Source organism: Mobula hypostoma, chromosome 21 (genome assembly GCF_963921235.1).
Source record: "Mobula hypostoma chromosome 21, sMobHyp1.1, whole genome shotgun sequence".
NCBI classification, from domain to species: Eukaryota; Metazoa; Chordata; class Chondrichthyes; order Myliobatiformes; family Myliobatidae; genus Mobula; species Mobula hypostoma.
The window spans coordinates 30,414,993-30,437,227 of NC_086117.1; the positions used below are offsets into that span (position 1 = coordinate 30,414,993).

General features: G+C 40.9%; 1 protein-coding gene across 4 annotated transcripts in view; it reads right to left on the reverse strand.

Annotated features, from left to right (window-relative positions):
* LOC134359927 (astrotactin-2-like) overlaps nt 1-22,235 on the reverse strand; it is a 1,812,737-nt gene that overhangs the window by 35,522 nt on the left and 1,754,980 nt on the right. For all 4 annotated transcript variants that reach the window (XM_063073791.1, XM_063073790.1, XM_063073789.1 and 1 more), the window contains 2 exons: nt 21,613-21,713; nt 14,805-14,988 (listed from right to left, as the gene is read on the reverse strand). In XM_063073791.1, coding sequence (XP_062929861.1) covers nt 14,805-14,988; nt 21,613-21,713 — 285 coding nt within the window. The remainder of the gene's footprint in view (nt 1-14,804; nt 14,989-21,612; nt 21,714-22,235) is intronic.

Here is a 22,235-nt window from a genome sequence, read left to right on the forward strand (position 1 = left end):
GGGGACAATCCCTATGCATGTCAACAGAATGCCTTGGTTAGGGAGAGGAACAGTTGAGTGGGATTCCCAATCCTGATTGCTGTTAGCAATTCACGCCCTCAGTGAGCTGGGTGAAGACACTGAAAAGTCAACAACATGTTTTCTTAAGGGTCCTGTTCCATGCTAGGATATGAGGATTCACTCTTAACCTTCTCGTGCGAATCAAGGTGATTTTGCAGTATCATAGCAGGACTTCAAAACCTGTATCTTATCAAGAAATTTTATGACGTTGCATGATGGAAAAGAGCAACCAAAGGTTCATGTGGTCAAATTAATAAAAATTATATAAGAAGATATTTCAACTTTTTAGCTTTATTAATATTTTTTCTGTCCATCCATCATGGACATTTGCAGCAACAAAGATGATGCTGGAGGAACTCAGTGGGTCAGAAAACATCTGCAGAGGAAAATGGACAGGAGATATACCAGGTTGAGACCTTTCATCTGGACTGTATCTCCTTCATGGGCCCAAAACTGATAAAGCATTTTAAGAACTGCTTTTACCCTTCAAGTGTTCTTTTTAATGCCCCTCACTATTTATTTTCAGAAATTTCTTGAATTGGCACAACTCAATCCTGTTGCCAACATTTTTACCCCTTTTCTTCTGAAAATTCAAGTTCTTCTAGGACTCACCAAACAGTTGATTTCTAATGTATGGACCTAGCAAGATAGTAAAGTTAAGAAGCAATTCACGATTGAGGACAATAGCACGGAATCTGATCCTGTCCTCCTCTGATTCAATGTCCTTTGAACAAAAGTATAATGAAATCGAATGGGATGTACAAAGAATTTGAAGGCCCACTGAATTTGGAATCGCACGAGATATGACTTCCTTAAGAAGTGAATTTGGAACCCTAAAGTGGGTTTCTGGGATCAAAATATTAAGTATAACTACTAACAAGAGAAAATCTGCAGATGCTGGAAATCCAAGCAACACACACAAAATGCTGGAGGAACTCAGCAGGCCATGCATCATGCTGCCTGGCCTGCTGAGTTCCTCCAGAATTTCATGAGTATAACTACTAATTCAGAAGGAAGATGGTCAATCTGTTATTTGTAAATAATAAACCATTAGCCAGACCCTTGTGTCTTTGGTTTTCGTCAGAAGAAAAACACTATCAACAATTAAAACTAGGCTTATGGTTAATAAAATGTCATGGAATGAGTGTTGCAATTTTAATGTCTCACAAGAACTTCAAACAACACAGAAATGTGTTAAGACACAAGTCACTTCTTCCCCCTTTGCATTAAGTACTGAACAAAATATGTGGCTTTGCAGTCTAATGTAAAAATCTTCTATTAATGTTCAAGGTATTCATATGGGTGACTGGGTGACACAGACTGAATAATCTTTGCAAAGGGTAAAATAATGAATCTTGTAAAACAACCTGATGAGGTTGTTTGTTGAGTGTTAAAATGGCACAGTATACTGATTCACAGTGAGATAATAGTTTATTCTGGTTCTTTGACATCTCTCAGTTTGAATGACTTCAATATTTACCCCATGAATTGTAGATCAACACATGTTCTTTATAGGTCAATGTATTGTAACAATCCTTATCTACCTTTGAAAAAAGTTCTAAACTGGAGAGAGGTTCAGCAGAAAGGGCTATTTTCATAGGAGCATAGAAGAGTGAGGAGTGCTCTTACAGAGGGGTATATAATCATGAGGGGCATAGATAGTGTGTATGTGCAGTCTTTTTCCTAGGGTTGGGGGAATCAAAAACTAGAGGACCACAGGTTCAAGGTGAGAGGTAGAGATATAATAGAAACTTTATGGGCAACATTTCACCCACAGAGTGGTCAGTGTTTGGAAGGAGCTGCCAGAGGAAATGCTTGAGGCAAGTACATTAATAACATTTAAAAGGTACTTGGACAGGTATGTGGATAGGAAATGTTTGGAGGAAAATGGGTCAAACATAGGCAAATGGGACTAGCTTAAGTGGGGAACATGGTCAGAATGCATAATTTGGGCTGAAGGGCCTATTTCCCTCTGTACAACTCCTTAACTCTAGTATCAGGCTGCAATAAAATCAAAATATAGTAATGTGCAAAAATTCAGAGACTATGCTTTTCAAAGTCAGATGCAAGCATAGTCAGCAATTATTTACTTAAACCACTGCTTCACTGTTGAGCCTTTGAAAAACTCTCCTTTCAACCTACTGGATATGATGAGATCATCCAGAATATACAGCACTGTGCAAAAGGTGTAGACACATACTGTATATATAGCTGGGGTGCCTAAGACTTCTGAACCGTACTGTATTTGATTTTATCTATTGCACTGTACTGCTGCTGCAGCAAAAAAAAACAAATTTCATGACATAGGTGAGTGATGATAAACCTGATTCTGATATTTATTTTTATTTATTGAGATACAGCATGGAAAAGGCTCTTCGAGCCGTGCCGCCCAGCAACCCCTCCCAATTTAATCCTAGACTAATCACGGGGCAATTGACAATGAGCAATTAACTGACCAACCAGTTGGCCTGTGGGAGGAAACCAGAGAACCTGGAGGGAACCAACACAGTCATGGGGAGAACGTACAAACGCCTTTCAGGCAGTGGCGGTGGAAATATGGGTCTCCGTTGTGGACTGAGAGTGGGAAGGGGACAAGGAGAGAGAAATCATAGTTGCCTAAAGGTGGAGGGAAAGGCGAGGAAGCAGGAAGCACCAGAGGGACATTCTGTATCGATCAATAAACCAAACGTTTGGAATCATTCTGAAGTAAGCAGACGTTTCCAGCGAGTGGACAGCCGCAAAGCTGTGGGACCCAATAACATCCCAGGACGGGTACTCAGGATGTGTGTGATACACCTGGCAGGTGTGTTTACAGACATTTTTAATCTCTCCCTCTCCCAGTGTAGAGTGCCCTCCTGCTTCAAAACATCCACCATTGTCCCTGTACCTAAAAAGACCAAGGTAACATGTCTGAACGACTGGCGTCCTGTCACACTCACCTCAATAATAAGCAAATGCTTTGAGAGGCTGGTCAAGGACTACATCTGCAGCTTGCTACCACCCACACTGGACCCCCTACAATTCACCTATCGACACAACCGATCGACAGATGATGCAATAGCCACAGTTCTACACACCATCCTTATACATCTGGAGAAGAATGATGCTTATGTGAGAATGCAGTTCTTGGACTACAGTTCTGCATTCAACACCATAGTTCCATCCAGGCTCAACAAGAAGCCCAGAGACCTTGGCCTTCACCCTGCCTTGTGTTGCTGGATCCTGGACTTCCTGTCAGATCGCCGGCAGGTGGTAAGTTTGGGCTCGCTCACCTGTGCCCCTCTGACCCTCAACACAGATGCCCCTCAGGGCTGTGTCTTAAGCCCCCTCCTTTACTCTCTGTATACCCATGACTGTGTCATCACCCACAGCATCAATATGGGCTTATCTCAAATAATAATGAGGCAGCTTACAGAGAAGAAGTCATCACCCTAATACAGTGGTGTCAAGAAAATAAACTCTCCCTCAATGTTGCAAAAACAAAGGAGCTGTTTGTGGACTACAGGAGGAACGGAGACAGGCTAACCCCTATTGAGATTAATGGATCTAGGGTTGACAGGGTGAACAGCTTTAAGTTTCTTGGCATACACATCACTGAGGATCTCACGTGGTCTGTACATACTGGCTTTGTGGTGAAAAAAGCACAGCAGTGCCTCTTTCACCTCAGATGGTTGAAGAAGTTTGGTATGGGCCCTCAAATCCTAAGAACTTTCTACAGAGGCACAATTGAGAGCATCCTGACTGGCTGCATCACTGCCTGATATGGAAACTGTATTTCCCTCAATCACAAGACTCTGCAGAGAGTGGTGCGGACAGCCCAGCGCATCTATGGATGTGAACTTCCTACTATTCAGGACATTGACAGAGACAGGTGTGTAAAAGGGGCTCAAAGGATCATTGGGAACCCGAGTCACCCCAACCACAACTGCTACCATCGGTAAACGGTACCACAGCATAAAAGCCAGGACCAACGGGCTCCGGGACAGCTTCTTCCACCAGGCCATCAGACTGATTAATTCACGCTGATACAATTGTATTTCTATGCTATATTGATTGTCCTGTTGTACATATTATTTATTACAAATTACTATAAATTGCACATTGCACATTTAGGCGGACATGTAAAGATTTCTACTCCTCATATATATGAAGGATGTCAGAAATAAAGTCAATTCAATTGAATTCAATTCAATTCCATGCCTATTCTGTCCAAACCTTTCAGTCTCCAGTAGGTTTCAATGAGATCAACACCACCCCCCCCACCCCCATTGAGTACAGGCCTAGCGACATCAAATGCTCTTCATTTTAAAGCTTATCAGTCCTCAGATCATTCTTGTGAACCACCGATGGGTAGTAATCCAGTTCAATTCTTCTTCCCATTCCCATAATAACATGTCAGTCCATGGCCTCCTCTGCTGCGAAGATGAGGCCAGGCGTAGGTTGGAGGTGTAGAACCTCACATTCCCTCTTGGTAATCTCCGACCTGACAGATTCAATATCAATTTCTCTAACCTTTGGTGATCACTCCATTGCCTTCCCTTTCTGCCCCTCCCCGTGATTTTCCTCCTTGCTGTGGCCACCCACTCCTTTTTCCCTTCCCAAATTTACACACCTTCTCCCTCATCTGACTCACCTTGTGACTAATAATATAACCGGAGTGGAAGCAAATACACTTTACAAGAAAAGGATATGGTAAGTAAGTACATTTCTCAGGTGTATGTTGCTCCAACACATGATCAGGTAGTCAGTCTTAGTAATCATACTGATACCACATGTAACCTGACTACATTTCTTGGAACGAAAGCAAGAAATCCTGTTTTCATGAGAAACCTGCCATTATTAATGCAGTTGGCGGTGAGATTACAGGAACACAGCCAAAAACTGCAGTTACATTTGGACTGCCAATGTGGAGAGCCAGGGATCTGAGTTTGTTTGTTAGCATTTTAAAGGGCTTGTTTTACAAGTTTTTCAGCTTTCCCTTTCCCCAGGGAAGGAGAGGGAATGAAAATAAAGAAACAACCAAGAGAGTGGTGTTTATCTCAGGAAAGGAGACCCTGAGTCCACAGGTCAGAAACAGCAATGATTGGTGACCATGGGAAGATAGCAACCAGTAATGCTGGTCTCCCAACTGACATAAGAATCATTGCCTTGAAGTCGAAATGAAGAAGGACTTAATATGACAGGGAAGTGGAATATGAAATTATAACTGTAAGCAATTTAAAAATCTTAGTTAATAGCTTATTGTTAAGAACCATTTCCTTTTTAAAGAGGTTTTGCTGTTGCCAAAAGCTGAAAGCATCCATCTGACTAAACATATATTTTAAGGCATGATGAAATAAGTCAAAGCTAAGGAAGCAATTTAAGACTTTCTACAGTTGCAAGCAACATACCTATTCCAACACAAATTTACCATATGATTATGAATGGTTCGAGAGACAATCCTGTCATGAATTTCATCAATGCAAATACTCAGAAAAATGACAATGTTCTAAACAACCCTTTAGAATATAGTGGAAAGTTTCTCAAGTCAAAATGATGCTGTTTATTCAATCCATCAACTATAAGTTGGGGAGATGTTTGCTTCCCTTGTTTTACGGAGTAACATATTCTACTGGAGCCGTATAGAATGCAAAGTGGAGGTACTTTTCATCACTTCATTTCCATAAACAATAAACAAAACATGCAAAGTGACAGACAGGGAAGAAAAAATAACTGCTCCATTAAGTCCCATCAATTTTAGCACACATTCACAAAGATCAGAATACCTTGACTACATATTCTTCATTAACTTTCAGTCATCATTCCCTGAAGGTTTGAAGGCAATTAAAAAAGGAACTCTGGAAAACACCTCATCTGTCTCCTCAGACAATAAAAACAGAAAATACTATGGTTGAGAGTCATTCTTTGATTCTTTGTATTCAATTAATAACATAGACATTGTAAAAAAAAATCAGAAAATATTGTTCAGGGTCCTGCCAAAGGGTTTCATCCCAAAACTTTTTTCCATAGATGCTGCCCGGCCTCCTGAGTTCCTCCAGCATTTTGTGTGTGTTGCTTGGATTTCCAGCATCTGCATATTTTCCCTTGTTTGTGAAATATTGTTCAAATTATTTTACCATTAAGGAAGTTAATAGGTTGCACTATTTAATCACTAACCACTGAAACCAACCAGAAGGAGGCAGAGGAGCAATTATTTTACATTTTTAACTACGTTGTAATGGATTTTACCAAAGCGGTAAAATATTCTGCTCCAGGGATAGTCTACTGCAGTTTATTCAAGTTTGAGGAACAATGTCTATGAACCTGTCCATTTGCTAAGTATGAGAGCAAGTGCCAGAGCTGGACGCTTGCTAAAGGCAAATGGAGAATCAATGGGGAATATAATTACAAACAGATTTTGCTTTTTGGTGCAGAACAGCAAGAACATATTTACAGAGAGCACTGAAACATGTCACGTGACCCAGATGGTCTATGTTGGTGATTACGCTCCATATGTCAGAGGACTGACTGATTGCTCTGGTGAACAGCATAATACTGGTCATCCTGAAATGTTGAACAACTTGATTACTGGCAACAGGCTGCAGGAACCAATTCTCCATTTTCAAGATTCTACAAGTGCTTTTGCAATTTCAGCTTTGCGCAACTCAGTTCGATGGATTCTGCTTTTTCTCAGTGAGCCGTTTTTCTAAGTTAATATTTCCTTCATGGAAAGCAAAAAAATCTAATATTTCCACCAAGCTATACGCTATCCCAACATACTTTTGATATACTCCCTCTTCTCTTCCCACAAATCAGTATATTAACATTTCAAACACGAGAAAGTCTGCAGACAGTGGAAATCCAAAGCAACACACACAAAATGCTGGAGGAACTCAGCAGGTCAGGTAGCATCTATGGAAATGAATAGTCAATGTTTCGGGCCGAGACCATTCTTTAGCACTGGAAAGGAAGGGAGAAGATGCCAGAATAAAAAGCTGGGGGGTGGGGGGGAAGGAGGACAGCTGGAAGGTGATAGATGAAGCCAAGTGGGTGGGAAAGATATAAGGTTGGATAGGAAAGGATCTGATCGGAGAGGAGGATGGACCATAGGAAAAAGGGAAAGAGGAGGGCATCCAGAGGGAAGTGATAGGCAGATAAGAGGACAACATTTATAATGTTCTTTATTTCCTCCTTTCAAATTATCCAGATTAAAAAAATGAAATGAAGAAATGGCATTTTTATGACATGATTCTAATCATACCACCCAAGGCCAAGATTTGTCTAAATCAATCTTTATTCCCATGATTGTACAATTTCAACCTTTGACAGAGGGAGAGCTTTCAGAAAGATTATATTTTCAGACCTTATCTTGGAAGGAGTAGAAGTAATGGAGGTATAGGCAGTTTTCAGACAAGTTATATGAGTGGAATACCCTGTCTCATAACGTTCCAAAAACATCAGGTTGTATTACTTTTGCAATCTATTGTGGGAATGCTTTGTAAATCCTGAGAAATTGGAGGGTCATAATCAGTTGACAAATTCCAAAGAGTCTCAAAGACAATCAAATTAGCAGTCCGTAAAAAATGGACCTCGGTTCAACCTGTTAATGGGAGATAACTGGATACACCTGAACTCTGCTAACAGGACTATTATGTGAACACATGAAACTTGTTATAAACACAGAAAATGCTGGAAACGCTCAGCAGGACAGGCAGCATTTGTGAAAAGCAAAGCAGAGTTAATGCTACAGGTCAAAGACCTTTCATTGGAACTGTTAGGTTTTCTAACTTCAAAACATTAAACTAATTAAAACTGAAGACACACGACCGGGGTTGTGAGCCTAACTTGTGCTTACTTTAAGCAAGGCGCGCACGTATCATGAGGCAGAGTCATGGCGTATGAAATTCACGTATTTTTATATATTACCAAAATGAACTGTATAAACAATAAAGAATGCTTCATCAAACAATATATTTGCAAGTTAGCTCAAATATTACTGAAATATTAAAAACATAACAAGAACCAGAAGTGAGTAACATACACAAAATGCTGGAGGAACACAGCAGGACTGAGAGGGAAGGGGGGGAGGTGCCCGGATTAATGGGGGGAGGAGAAAGCAGCTGGCTGGAAGGTGATAGATGAAGCCAGGTGGGTGGAAAAGGGATGGAGAAGAAAGAATCTGATAGGAGAAGAGAGTGGACCATAGGACAAAGGGAAGGAGGGGAGGACCCCAGGTGGAAGTAATTGGCAGGTGAGAAGAAGTAAAAGGCCAGAGTGGGGAACTGGGGGAGGGTAATTTTGTTCACTGGAAGGAGAAATCAATATTCATGTCATCAGGTTGGAGGGTACCCAGATGGAATCCTCCTCCACCGTGAGGGTGGCTTTATCTTGGCACAAGGGGAGGTCAGGGATCAGCACATCGAAATGAACAGTGTTAAGTTGCAAAGAGCATGGGGGATGAATGGGTGGAACAAAAAGAATCAATACTACCCTATCTACTACTGACAAACATGTTGAGCTGAGGAACTGGATGTAAAATACATATGTGCCCCTCAGCTTTAAACTAGCTTGGCTGAATGGGGTCTCTGACAATGATTAAAATGCAAAGTGAAGATAAGTTCATCTCTTATTTAGCTTTATTTTATTTTACGCTATAGTGTTTGATGGTTATAACTAAATTTAAAGCTAAAAGAAAAAGGACTTGGTGTGGCAGGGAAACATAATATGGAATTATAAGTGTAACTAATTCAAGTAATGTTAGTTAATACCTTATTTTAAAAGAACCTCAAACTTTTTTAAGAACTTTCCTGTTGCCAAGAGCTAAAAGCATTCATCTAATTAAATGCATATATCACAGAACGTTTAAGTTTGAATTATTTTTAAAAGCCTGATTATCAGAGATATTTTCAAAGCTTTGATGCCATTGCTGGTCTTACTCAACTTCTGGGAAAATATCCTCCATGTGTGCTCCTCTCCAAGCATCTTCAGAGGCTCAAGATGTTTAACAGAACAGGAAGAGTCAATGAACTTAGTAAATCCGCAGCTGCAAAAGTGTTTCTACTGCTGTGTTTCAGTAGTATTATTGCATCCTTGTAAACAGTCCAAGTAACCCTGTCAGTGCTTCCTATATCCCTGACTCGGCTGCTCACAAAGTCTGAACAGACTGGAATTTACAAACGATTCCTTGTTGTGGGTTTTAGATGAGACTATTTTGGCCAGTGGACCGATTGTGTTATAATGCACAGAAGGCAAATGTAGGCATAATTTTCTAATTTTCTTATTGTCAGGCAGTCTATTAAATCCTCCTGAAATATTCCTCTTAATTCTTGACAGTGTATAGTTAACATCACAAATGAAGCTATTAAACACACTTGTTGCATGAGCTTTGCACTGTGCATTGAGGATTACACATGATGTATTAGACTGCTGGCCTGTAGCAGTCTCCAGTGTTGTGTGGAAATGCTTCCAGGACGTATTCAACTCTCTGCTTTGAGCTTCTTCAGCTTCTGACTGCGTGTCAATACAACTCTTGGGTTCTAACCATCACTTAAAAAAATCTCCCACCAGATATTAACGTTCCCAAGTGACGAGAGGAGCATTTCATAGATAAACCTGACATCTGGTTTCACTTCTGTGGGCATCACTCTCGCATTCAGTAACAAGTTATTTTGCACTGTTCCTCTGGGTATCCTGAGGCCCACTTTTCTGACATTTAACATTAATAAAGTTGGTAGTTCTCTACTTCAGTAAGAATATAGCTGTTGTTAGCAGCTTATTTAGACTGGAAGTACCCCTTCAGACAACAATTACTACATGTGATCCATTTTCAATGGCGTGAAGATGTTGGGCAGGATGTTCTTAATGTTTTTTTTGAAGCTTCATTATTTTTACTCTTTTAGTCATCTCTGTGAAATGGGTGTGAAGGTCCTGAAGAGGATGCAGTCATGCTTTATAGAATAGCTCCAGGGATCAGGGATTCTACCTGCAAGCAGAAAGGCTGACAAAGAGGTTTGGTCATTGAAACAATGTCATGCTCCGTTTGGTCGCTCTTTTTCTTTGCCTGATGGCAAATGCACCCTATGAGGAACAACTTGTACAATTGCCATAATTTTGATATTCCTGAGCATGAAAGACATAGAATTTCCTGTCTTCCCAAATCTGTGCAGAGAGAAAGATTTGTGTTTCAGATCTGCCATCAGAACTTACTTCAGTGTTCTGTTGTAAGCCGATTAGTCTGAAACATAGCACTCACTTTCTTTCCAAGGACACTGCCTGACCTGCTGAGTATTTAAGCATTTTGTATTTACATATTGTTTTGTTAGAAAAAAAGCAAATTGTTTTCAGGAAGTACAAGTTCCATGTATAATCATTCTCTCATGGAATAATTATCAAAGACACTGATGTAACCATATGTCATGTTTTACTTTACTGACCTTAGACATGTTCAGCACCACCTGTCTGTACTTCAGAATGCAGTCTGTCAAGTGAGTGATGCCAAGTGTGCTATGTGTCACTAGAAAACGTGCAAACAGCAATATTCTGTAACATCATGCTTATCAGAATCTATCAGCAACTTGTGTTCAGAAGTTCTATAATTGATCAATTTCAATGTTATTGAGTTTGTAACTCTTCTCTGAAAGTTCTCTCGATCTGATTCTCAAATCAGATTAATGACAAATAACGATGTTTTTAAAGTTTTAGATATTTTCAGGGATAAATTTTGAGAAATACCCTGTATAATTTTGGGCTTCAACTCTCAACATGATGCTGCTATCAAAACCATATATTAAAAATTCATTATAGATCAGCTGTTTCTATGTGTTTATTTTACTATCTTTCCTCTAAAGGAATCTCAGAAGAACTGCATTCTGTTACCCATCTTTTTCCAGAGATCTTGTGCATGCTATAAAAGTTAATGCAGTTGATTTCTAATAATAAAGAATTAGCAGTAAATTATGTCACTGGATTCCCTTGCCATTTTTTTTTCTGTAAATGCTTCTGACGTTACCTCAGACAAACAGGAGATTCCAGTGGCAATTCAGTCCCCATCACTTACAGCAGAGAAGAAAGCCACTTGGACAATAAAACTTATGTTGCAACTTCAGATAGAAAGGTATTATAACCTTATAGTTGTAGCAAACATTGTAATTTTATACCACTGTCCTTCATCTGTATACCTGGATATTTTTGACTAATACATATAAATTGGCCTTATTTTGTCTCCCTTAAGAGGTTTTTAGACCATAAGACTATGAGATATAGGAAAACATAGAAACATAGAAAAACCTACAGCACAATACAGGCCATTCGGCCCACAAAACTGTGCCAAACATATCCTTACCTTAGAAATTACCTAGGGTTACCCATAGCCCTCTATTTTTCTGAGCTCCATCTACCTGTCCAGGAGTCTCTTAAAAGACCCTATTGTATCCACCTCCACCAACATCACCAGCAGCCTATTCCACGCACTCACCACTCTCTGCTTAAAAAACATACCCCTGACATCCCAAGCACCTTAATCTGTACCCTCTCATGCTAGACATTCCAGCCCTGGGATAAAGCCTCTGACTATCCACACGATCAATGCCTCTCATGATCTCATGCACCTCTATCAGGTCACCTCTCATCCTCCATTGCTCCAGGGAAAAGAGGACAAGTTCACTCAACCTATTCTCATAAGGCATGCTCCCCAATCCAGGCAACATCCTTGTAAATCTCCTCTGCACCCTTTCTATGGTTTCCACATCCTTCCTGTAGTGAGGCAACTAGAACTGATCACAGAAAAGAATTAGGCCATTTGGCCCATCGAGTCTGTCCCTCCATTTCATCATGGTTGATCTATTTTCCATCTCAGCCCCAATCTTCTGCCTTCTCCCCAGGTCTCTTCATGACCCGACTAATTAAGAATCTATCAACCTCCGCCTTAAATATACCCAGTGACTTGGGCTCCACAGCCGCCTGTGACAACGAATTCCACAGATTCACCACTCTCTGGCTAAAGAAATTCCTCCTCATCTCCATTGTAAACGGATGTCCCTCTACTCCAGTACGGTGTCCTCTGGCCTTAGATTCCCCAACCATACAAAACATCCTCTTCACATCCACAGTTTTTGTGGCATATCACATGCCAAGGTAATGTTGCTCACTAGTGTTTCATCTGTTTATGTCCAAACTCTCTTTAGTGACAATTGAGCCTGAAACGACTTAGCTAGTCAGGCAGTATGTGTGAAAAGAGAGGCAGATTAATCACAAGGTAAAGAGTCTCCAACTGGAAATATTAACTCCTTTTCTCTTTCAACAAATGCGACATGAAATGTTAAGCGTTTCCAACATTTTTGTTTTCGTTTTAAATTTCCAATATCCGCATTTTTTAAAGATTTTTCAAATAAAGGCTGAATCAAGCCAAAATTTGTTTAAAATTAAAAAAATAATTTTCATGCTTTTCAGACTCTTGTTTCATCCTTGATGAATGACAGGAAAAGCCTCAAGTCATTTCTCCTCTGTCTTCCCTTTTAAGGAAGGAGGGGAAAATTGAGGCACTGGGTATTGGCGTGAGGTTACCCCTCTCCCTCACCCAAAGGAGGACAGAGTTATGAAACATGCCAAAGCAGCTGTGAAGCAGAAGTAAAGTCATCAGAATGTGTGGGGGTTGGTTTCATGATCTACCCTAAATGATGGATCCACCACTCAGTTACTTAGCCTGGAACGCTGATCAGCTTACTGAAACAAAAGATTGCTGCCATCAGCTCAAATGCCTATTGCTTTATATCAGTAAAAACTCCTTCCTTCTTACAATTTAATGCTTTGGTTGGTGAGGTCTTTCATTAATTCTGTTATGGTTATTATTCCATTCCGGATTTATTAAGTATGCCCGCAAGAAAATGAATCTCAGGGCTGTATATGGTGACATATATGTACTTGGAAATCTCACAGGAAGTATTTAAGTGAGATGAAGAGCCATTGCTGAGGCTTGATTTAGAGTACTGTGTGAAGTTCTGTTCACCTAGCTACAAGAAAGATATTAATACGGTTGAAAGAGTGCAGAGAAAATTTACGAGGATGTTCCTGATGTATAGAGAAAAGTTGAATCGGTTAGTACTTTATTTCCTAGAGCATTGGAGAATGAGGGGAGATTTAACACAGGTATTTTCACAATTATGAGGGGTATAGATAAATGAAAACATTGAGTTTGGGTGAGACTAGAACTAGAAGTCTAGTTCTAGTTGTGGGCATGTGACCAAGTGGTTAAGGCATTCGACTAGCGACCTGAAGGTTGTGAGTTCGAGATCCAGCTGAGTCAGCGTGTTGTGTCCTTGAGCAAGGCACTTAACCATACAGTGCTCTGCGACGACACCGGTACCAAGCTGTATCGGCCCTTGTCCTTCTCTTGGACAACATCAGTGTCATGGAGAGGGGAGACTTGCAGCATTGGCAACTGCCGGTCTTCCATACAACCTTGCTCAGGCCTGCGCCCTGGTGAGTGAAGACTTTTCCGGAGCAGATCCATGGTCTCGCAAGACTAACGGATGCCTTATTTTTTAGAACTAGAAGTCATGGGTTAAGGGTGAATAGTGAATATTTAAGGGGAATCTGAGGGGGTACTTTGTTACTCAGGGTGGTGAGAGAGAGGAACAAACTGCTGGTGGAAGTAGCAGATGCTGGATCAATTTCAACATTTATGACTTTTGGATGGATACGTAGATGGGAGGGGTATGGTATGGACGACTATGGGGATGCAGGTCTTTGGGATTACGCAGGTTAATAGTTCACCACGGACTAGATGGTCCAAAGGGCTGGATTCTGTACTGTAGTGTTTTATGGCTCTATATCTCTAAGATTTTACATCCAGAAGAATAGAGAATGGATTGAGACAGAAGAGAATGCAGATACTGGAACCTGGAGCAACAAAACAACCCAGTGGTCTGAGCGACTTCTGTGGGAGGAAGCAAACTGCCGATGTTCCGGGTTGAAAGCCTGCTCAGTTCTGAGAGTGGAGAGGGAAGATTGCCAGCCTGGTTCCAGCTACCATTCCCCTCTTCCCTAATAGTTCCCACTCTCACTTCCTATCAGAGTCCAGCCCTGGTATGCACTTGTGTTTGTGCTTATCTCCCTCCAGTAGATGTCTCCAATCCTCACACTCCTCTCCCCCTACCCTGCTCCATCTGCTTTAATTTTCCTGTTTCCCTCTCTCTCTTCCTCTACCTCCATCTATCATCAGTTCACATGCCACTGTCTCCTATCTCCATCCCTGCTCCCCTACCCTACCCTACCTGACACAATTTACACAGCTCCTTATTCCATCGATCGACTTGTACTCCTTTCTCACCACTCCCCTTCTCCTTATTGTACCGGCCATCTCCCTTCCACATTGTCAGTCCTGATTCAGGGTTCCCACCTGAAATGGTGACAGTTGCTTTTCTCCCATAGATGTTGTTTGACCTACTAAGCTTTTGGTGCAGATTGTTTGTTCGTACAGAACTGACATCAGATTAACTGTCTGCTGAGTCAGTGTAGATGACATGTTGTGGCTCATCACCTGGTAACCCAAGCCAAAGTGACCGGCATTTGTGGTCATTATGTGGCAAAACTGACAACTTTGGCACTTCCCTGCATGCTATTTCAATGCAAATTCCCCAAACTGACATCCCCTTCTTGAGCTGTGCTTCTTATAATCTACGCCACTGAAATCAAGAGAGTTTATTTAAACTGATGTGAATATCAGTTATTTGTGATCTAATGCCATTTATTTTCTCTTCCACAATTACCTTGGACCGAGTTCATCTTCACTGCGCCACCCAAAGTCTCCAAACTTTTCATAGTGAGAGTTGTAATGGTGTATCACTCGATAAACCATGGGTGAAGAGATCTCCATCAGTATGTTGTAGGCTGTTTGCTGCTCCTTCCCACTGGTGTAGCCATTAAACAGACTGTATATCCGCTCTGCTATTTCTGCAAAAAAACATTAGAAATTGTTTTCCAAGACCTATCCCAAACATGGTATGAATGCAACGTATCAACAGTTGGAAGAAGAATGCCCTTACCCAACTTGGCTGTGCTGTTCAGCTAATTTGGCAATAACACGCAAGGAATTATCTATATGCAGCTATGCATCTACCAAGTATTTTACAGCACTTTATTTGACCTTTATTACCATGGTAATGGATGCCACAGTAGCATAGCAGTTAGTGCAACACGATTACAGTTCAGGGCATTCCAGAGTTCAGAGTTCAATTCCAGTGCCACCCTGTGAGGAGTTTGTTCGCTGTCCCCATGAACCATGGATTCCCTCCCCCAGTCCGACGATGTACCAGTTAGTAGGTGAATTGGTCATTGTAAACTGTCCTGTGATTAGACTAATGTTTAAATAGGTAGGTTGCTGCAGAGCACGACTCTCTAAATAAATACATAAAGGTTTCAGTCAAATTTTAGAAAGTCCACCACGGGATCTGAACGCAAAAGTTACGCTGAGCATCTACTGTTGACCTGAAAGAGAGCTACACTATCACGTGTGTTGTCTATTTGATGGGTTATTAAACCAATGCCCAGACCGAACCCCAATGTGAGTGGATGAAAATCTGATAAGTTTATTTCCAAAGGTGGCTTTACTTGATAGCCCAGTCAATATTGATCCACTAAGGCAAAAAATAGTAAGATTTTTATGTGCACAGATTGGTTGTTATGCTTGTTATGGTACAGCAATGTTTCATTGTCCTAAAGTCTCCATGGAGACACAGGAAACACAGAGCAAGTGAGGTAACATTGGTAGAAACCAGGATCGGAATTAAAGTTTCAAGTTCAAATCTCTTCGTCAGAACGGAACAAGAGAAAATCAGATCAGTTTGATGTTGTAGGTTAGATGGATAGTTAGGAAAGAAGAAATATCTGCGGTTACTTGTTTTGCACTCTTTCCCAGTTCTAGTATCAAATTTTCAACATGAAGCTTTACTCCATTTCCCTCTCCGTAGATGCTGCCTCTCATGTGGCATGTTTCCTGCTTTCTTTTGTTTCATTTCAGATTTCCAGCATCTCTTATTTTTTTTAATCCACCATAGGAATGCAAGACTTTCTTTCTCTTGGTGTTTCTGTTTGTACTGCTTGCACTATCATATCCATCGAGGGAAGAATGTCAAAAGTAGGGGAATAGAACTATTTTAATCATCTATTGAGCTAATGGGTTCCCTGCTCCTATTGAATTAAAGAGGCTTGTTAATGTTAGGGTGCACATCAATCTTAAGTCTGGAAAAGACCCTCTCTGTGGCCCATTATTGCCCTTAATTATTGATAGCAAAAGAAATCATATTTCTTAAAATCCATCACCATCACAAAAGTAAAACAGTTCCACTGTCAAAAGCAGCATTATGAAGCTCAGAAGTAAAATAAATAGCAAAAGTTTCAGAACCCCCTTTGCCTGCTCCAGTAATTAGTTTTCACAATTTCTGTACTGTTTAGGCTCAAATCCTCCTCATTTCTGTCAGACCCTGCTTTCATGGGCAACGGGGGAAATGTTTACTTACCATAAAAATCTGTGTATAACTCACAGTGGTATATAAGTTGCTGTCCAGCTTTTCAAAAAAGGTACTCATGAAGTGAAGTTATGCACTTGTTTTATTGTACATCAATCCAGCTAACACCATCTGAGCTACAAGCCTAACTTGCAAGTCACGAACCTTCTTTTAATTCACAAGCATTAGCTCTATGAACTCTGACATGGATTGAGAATGGGGCCACATCAACTTTTTGGTTTAATAATAAAAGACTAGAAAAATGAGCTGTGCAGAATCTTGCACAGTTAGAAGAAAATGTGAAGTGGTTTCTATCAGTTAGCTTTACAGCATCAGAATAGTGAGAATGGTGAGGGAATTTCAAAGCTCAGCAGTCCGCCAGTTTCATGCCAATGTGGTTAATTTCTTTCACAGCCTCTTTAGATAAGTATCCTTAAGACAGCAAAGAATCGAGATGACAAATGACTGGCTGCCCTCAATTGAAAATACCTAAATGTAAGCGGCTGGCTTCACTCAAGCAACCTCATAAATCAGTTTGTAAAATCGTTAGATAAGATTTTATTGCACTGATTTTAAGTCAGAAGGGTTAGTCATAATTAAGTGTTACAGTGCGGCAATTATTGCGTCAATATTTATCTAGACTCACCGATTTTCAATTACAGTGGATATTTTCTTTCAGGAAAAGCTTCTGAATGAATCTAATCTGTAGCTTTGCCTTTCAATTAATTTTATAAACAGAAGGGAGCAATTAAGGTAAAAAGAGTTCTGTTTTACCAAAGATCTCTTCCCTCCATTGCTACCATCATCCTGTAATCAAGTAAGGTTTTGCTAGCTTCATTCATCTGACTTGTTTAAAGTTGGGATTATTAAAATGAGTTGGAAATAATTCATCTGGTTATCAAAGATTTATATGGGACTAAGGTGGAACCTAAATTAAAGCTGATATTAATATTCACCATGCAAAACAAGAGCAATGTTGTGTATTTAATATTTAAGTAATATTTGAGTAATCTTGGCAATATATTGTTTGATAAAGCAAACCTGTTCATTTAAATAATACATTATGTGTAAAATAATTTAAATAATTCTTTATGCATAAATATGTGAATTACATACGTCATCACGTTACCATGTGATTTCATGAGGAGACTGAGGTCCTTTAACATCTGCCGAATGATGCTGAGGATGTTCTACGAGTCTGTGGTGGCCAGTGCTATCATGTTTGCTGTTGTATGCTGGGGCAGCAGGCTGAGGGTAGCAGACACCAACAGAATCAACAAACTCATTCGTAAGGCCAGTGATGTTGTGGGGATGGAACTGGACTCTCTCATGGTGGTGTCTGAAAAGAGGATGCTGTCTAAGTTGCATGCCATCTTGGTCAATGTCTCCCATCCACTACATAATGTACTGGGTGAGCACAGGAGTACATTCAGCCAGAGACTCATTCCTCCAAGACGCAGCACAGAGCGTCATAGGAAGTAATTCCTGCCTGTGGCCATCAAACTTTACAACTCCTCCCTTGGAGGGTCAGACACCCTGAGCTGATAGGCTGGTCCTGGACTTGTTTCATAATTTACTGGCAGAATTTACTTATTACTATTTAACTATTTATGGTTCTATTACTATTTATTATTTATGGTGCAACTGTAACGAAAACCAATTTCCCCCGGGATCAATAAAGTATGACTCTGACTATGTGCATGCCTCACTTAAAGTAAACACGAATTTAGATTCAATTTCAGACTCCCATGTCTTACTTTGAATTAGCTTAATGATTTCAAATTACAAAACATAACAAGCAGGGATAAGCAATTCAGTTCCATATGCCAAATACCTCTTCTCATTTTCCAACTTATTACTCAAGAATGAAATAATTATTGAAGATATAAAGAGACTGATGCCTCAGGAAGGTAGCATCCATCAATAAGGATTCCGATCACCCAGAGCATGCTCTCTACTCATTGCTACCATCAGGGAGCAGGTACAGGAGCCTGAAGACACACACTCTACGTTTCAGGAAAGAGAAAGGGTGATTTTTGTCATCAACTGCAAGGCAACAATTCATGCCATTGGAAAGATTCTCACAACCATCTAGACATCTTCAGCTGTGGATGCTTCCATTTCTGAGATTGGTTGTTGTTGGGCATCAGTTCATAAGGCCACCTTGACGTCAACAGCAGTGATTTTAGCAAATGAATCAGAAACCAATCACATTAAAGCATTCTCACTAAGTGGAAACTCGGAGAGAAAAGTCACTATTTTTAGTGGATGATTTACATCGTTTCCAGATCAGTAAACAGAAATTGGAATGCATGTCAGATGAAGGTAAAAACTGAAATAAACTTCAAAAATTTTGAAATATTTTAAGAAGGAATTATAGTTTACATATAATAGATCTAGGAACAAAGGGAGTAATAAGCACTAGCATGGTACAGACAATTTCCTAAAAGGAATGTTATGTAATAAACTCAGGCCAGAAATAATTCAGAGAATGTGTAGCTCGTGTGGTTGATGGTGGGGTTGAGTTGTTCTCTGATCTGAAGTCACACCACAATTAACAGGGCACTGATAATGTCTCCTCATAAGGTGACAAAACGTTTGCAAATAAATTGCTGAGATCAGAGAACAACTCAACCCAACCAAATTCAAACTGCTTCACATTGAGACACATTTATTAATTCTTTAAGTTCCTGTTAATTCAAATAATATCCATGATTCTGGAAGAAAAGGCTGCAAAATAACATTGAATAATTGACTGGATTTTTTGTATCATATATGTTTGAAATTCCTGAAGATACTACTAGTTTCTTACCATGAAAACATGGCTGATGATATAACAAACCATCAACTACCTTCTTTCAACCCAAGATTACGGCTAGTATTCAACTATAAAACCATAAGATATAGGGGCAGAATTAGGCCATTTGGCCCATTGAGTCTGTTCCGCCATTTCATCATGGCTGATCCAATTTTCCTCTCAGCCCCAATCTCCTGGCTTCTCCCTGTATCCCTTTATGCCCTGACCAATCAAGAATCTATCAACCTCTTCCTTAATTATACATAAAGACTTAGCCTCCACACCTGCCTGTGGCAAAGAATTCCACAGATTCAGCACTCTCTGGCTGAAGAACTTTCTCTTCATCTCCGTTCTAAAAGGACACTCCTCTATTCTGAGGCTGCGTCCTCTAGTCTTAGCCTTTCTCATCATAAGAAACATCTTCTCTACATCCACTCCATAAAGGTCTTTCAGCATTCAATAGGTTTCAATGAGGTCACTCCCTAATTCAGCTGAATTCTAGTGAATACAGACCCAGAGCCATCAAACACACTTCATATGACAAGCCATTCAATCCTGAATGCAAACACGAGGAAACCTGCAGATGCTGGAAATCCAAGCAACACAAATAAAAAATGCTGGTGAATGCAGCAGGCCAGGCAGCATCTATAGGAAGAGGTATAGTCGATGTTTCGGGCTTAAGACCTTTCGTCAGGACTAACTGAAAGAAGAGATAGAAAGAGATTTGAAAGTGGGAGGGGGAAGGGGAGATCTGAAATAATAGGAGAAGATCCAAAATGATAGGAGAAGACAGGAGGGGGAGGGATGGAGCTAAGAGCTGGAAAGCGGATTGGCAAAAGGGATACCAGGCTGGAGAAGGGAGAGGATCATGGGACAGGAGGCCTAGGGAGAAAGGGGGAGGGGATCACCAGAGGAAGATATAGTAAGAGGGACAGAGGGGGGAAAAGAGAGAGAGAATGAGAGAATAAATAAATAAATAAGGGATGGGTTACGAAGGGGAGGTGGGGCATTAACGGAAGTTACAGAAGTCAATCTTCATGCCATCAGGTTGGAGGCTACCCAGACGGAATATAAGGTGTTGTTCCGCCAACCTGAGTGTGGCTTCATCTTGACAGTAGAGGAGGCCATGGATAGACATATCAGAATGGGAATGGGACGTGGAATTAAAATGTGTGGCCACTGGGATATCATGCTTTCTCTGGTGGACAGAGTGTAGGTGTTCAGCGAAACGGTCTCCCAGACTGCATTGGGTATCGCCAATATATAGAAGGCCGCATCGGGAGCACCGGACGTAGTATATCATCCCAGCCGACTCACAGGTGAAGTGTCACCTCACCTGGAAGGACTGCCTGGGGCCCTGAATGGTGGTGAGGAAGGAAGTGTGAGGGCATGTGTAGCACTTGTTCCGCTTTCAAGGATAAGTGCCTGTAGGAAGATCGGTGGGAAGGGATGGGGGAGGACAAATGGACAAGGGAGTTGCGTAGGGAGTGATCGCTGCGGAAAGCAGAAAGAGGTGGGGAGGGAAAGATGTGCTTAGTGGTGGGATCCTGTTGGAGGTGGCGGAAGTTACAGAGAATTATATGTTGGACCCGGAGGCTGGTGGGGTGAGCGTGAGGACGAGGGGAACCCTATTCCTAGTGGGGTGGCAGGAGGATGGGGTGACAGCAGATGTGCGTGAAATGGGAGAAATGCATTTGAGAGCAGAGTTGATAGTGGAGGAAGGGAAGCCCCTTTCTCCAAAAAAGGAGGACATCTCCTTCATCCTGGAATGAATGAAAAGCCTCATCCTGAGAGCAGATGTGGCGGAGACGGAGGAATTGCGAAAAGGGGATGGCATTTTTGCAAGAGACAGGGTGGGAAGAGGAATAGTCCAGGTAGCTGTAAGAGTCCATAGGCTTATAGTAGACATCAGTAGAAAAGCTGTCTCCAGAGACAGAGACAGAAAGATCTTGAAAGGGGAGAGAGGTAAAATCCTGAAAACATTTTTCTGAACATCCTTTGAATCCTCTTCAGTTTCAGCACATCCTTTCTAAGATAAGCAGCCAAAACCTGCTCGCAATACTTCAAATGAGACCTCACCAGTGCTTTCTAAAATCTCAACATTACATCCTTGCTTTTATATTCTTGTCTGATTTTGTGCCACAACCTATTTGTAAACTTAATCCAATAAATCTGAAACCCAAGTACTGTGAACTCTGTGCTATTTTTGTAAGCACCACCTATAAAATGCAATAGCTTTATCAAAGAAGTCTAACTCAGGACAAAGTTGCTTACCTTCAGCTTTGCTGTCATCAATCAGTTGACAGGTCGTTCTCATGGTGACTGCACTAGGTTCAGATCTTCTCCCCCTGCTGTCCAAAGCATACAGTGTAAACCTAAAACAACAACATAGCCCTTATCAAGTAAGAGATCCACTCAAATAATGATACATTAATCTACATGACAACTCTCAATAGAATTGTATTGTTAGTATACACTGAAAGTGTCGTCATCTCCATTGCATTATAATTATGCTTACCAGTTCCATAATAACTGTCTTCACAACAACACTGGAAAATTGTCCAGCGATGTGATTTCAGTTGGGAAGTTTGCTGCAACCACACATTTTCTTCAGTTATGGTGCCTTCCTCAAGGCTACTATTGCTGCTTTGACTGGTAGATAAGAAGACAAGCTGTTCCTCAGTATGGAAATACTTTAGCCCTCCCCCCTTCCATGCCCCACCCTCCTCTCCTATCAGATTCCATCACCATCAGCCCTTTGTCACTTCCACTTATCACTTATTATCTTTTGACATCAATTCCATTCTACTTCACCCTTACCCGAATCCACAGCTAGTTCGAGCCTCAGCTGTGGCAGCGTGTTTGTGCTCTCGAGCAAGGCACTGAATCACATATTG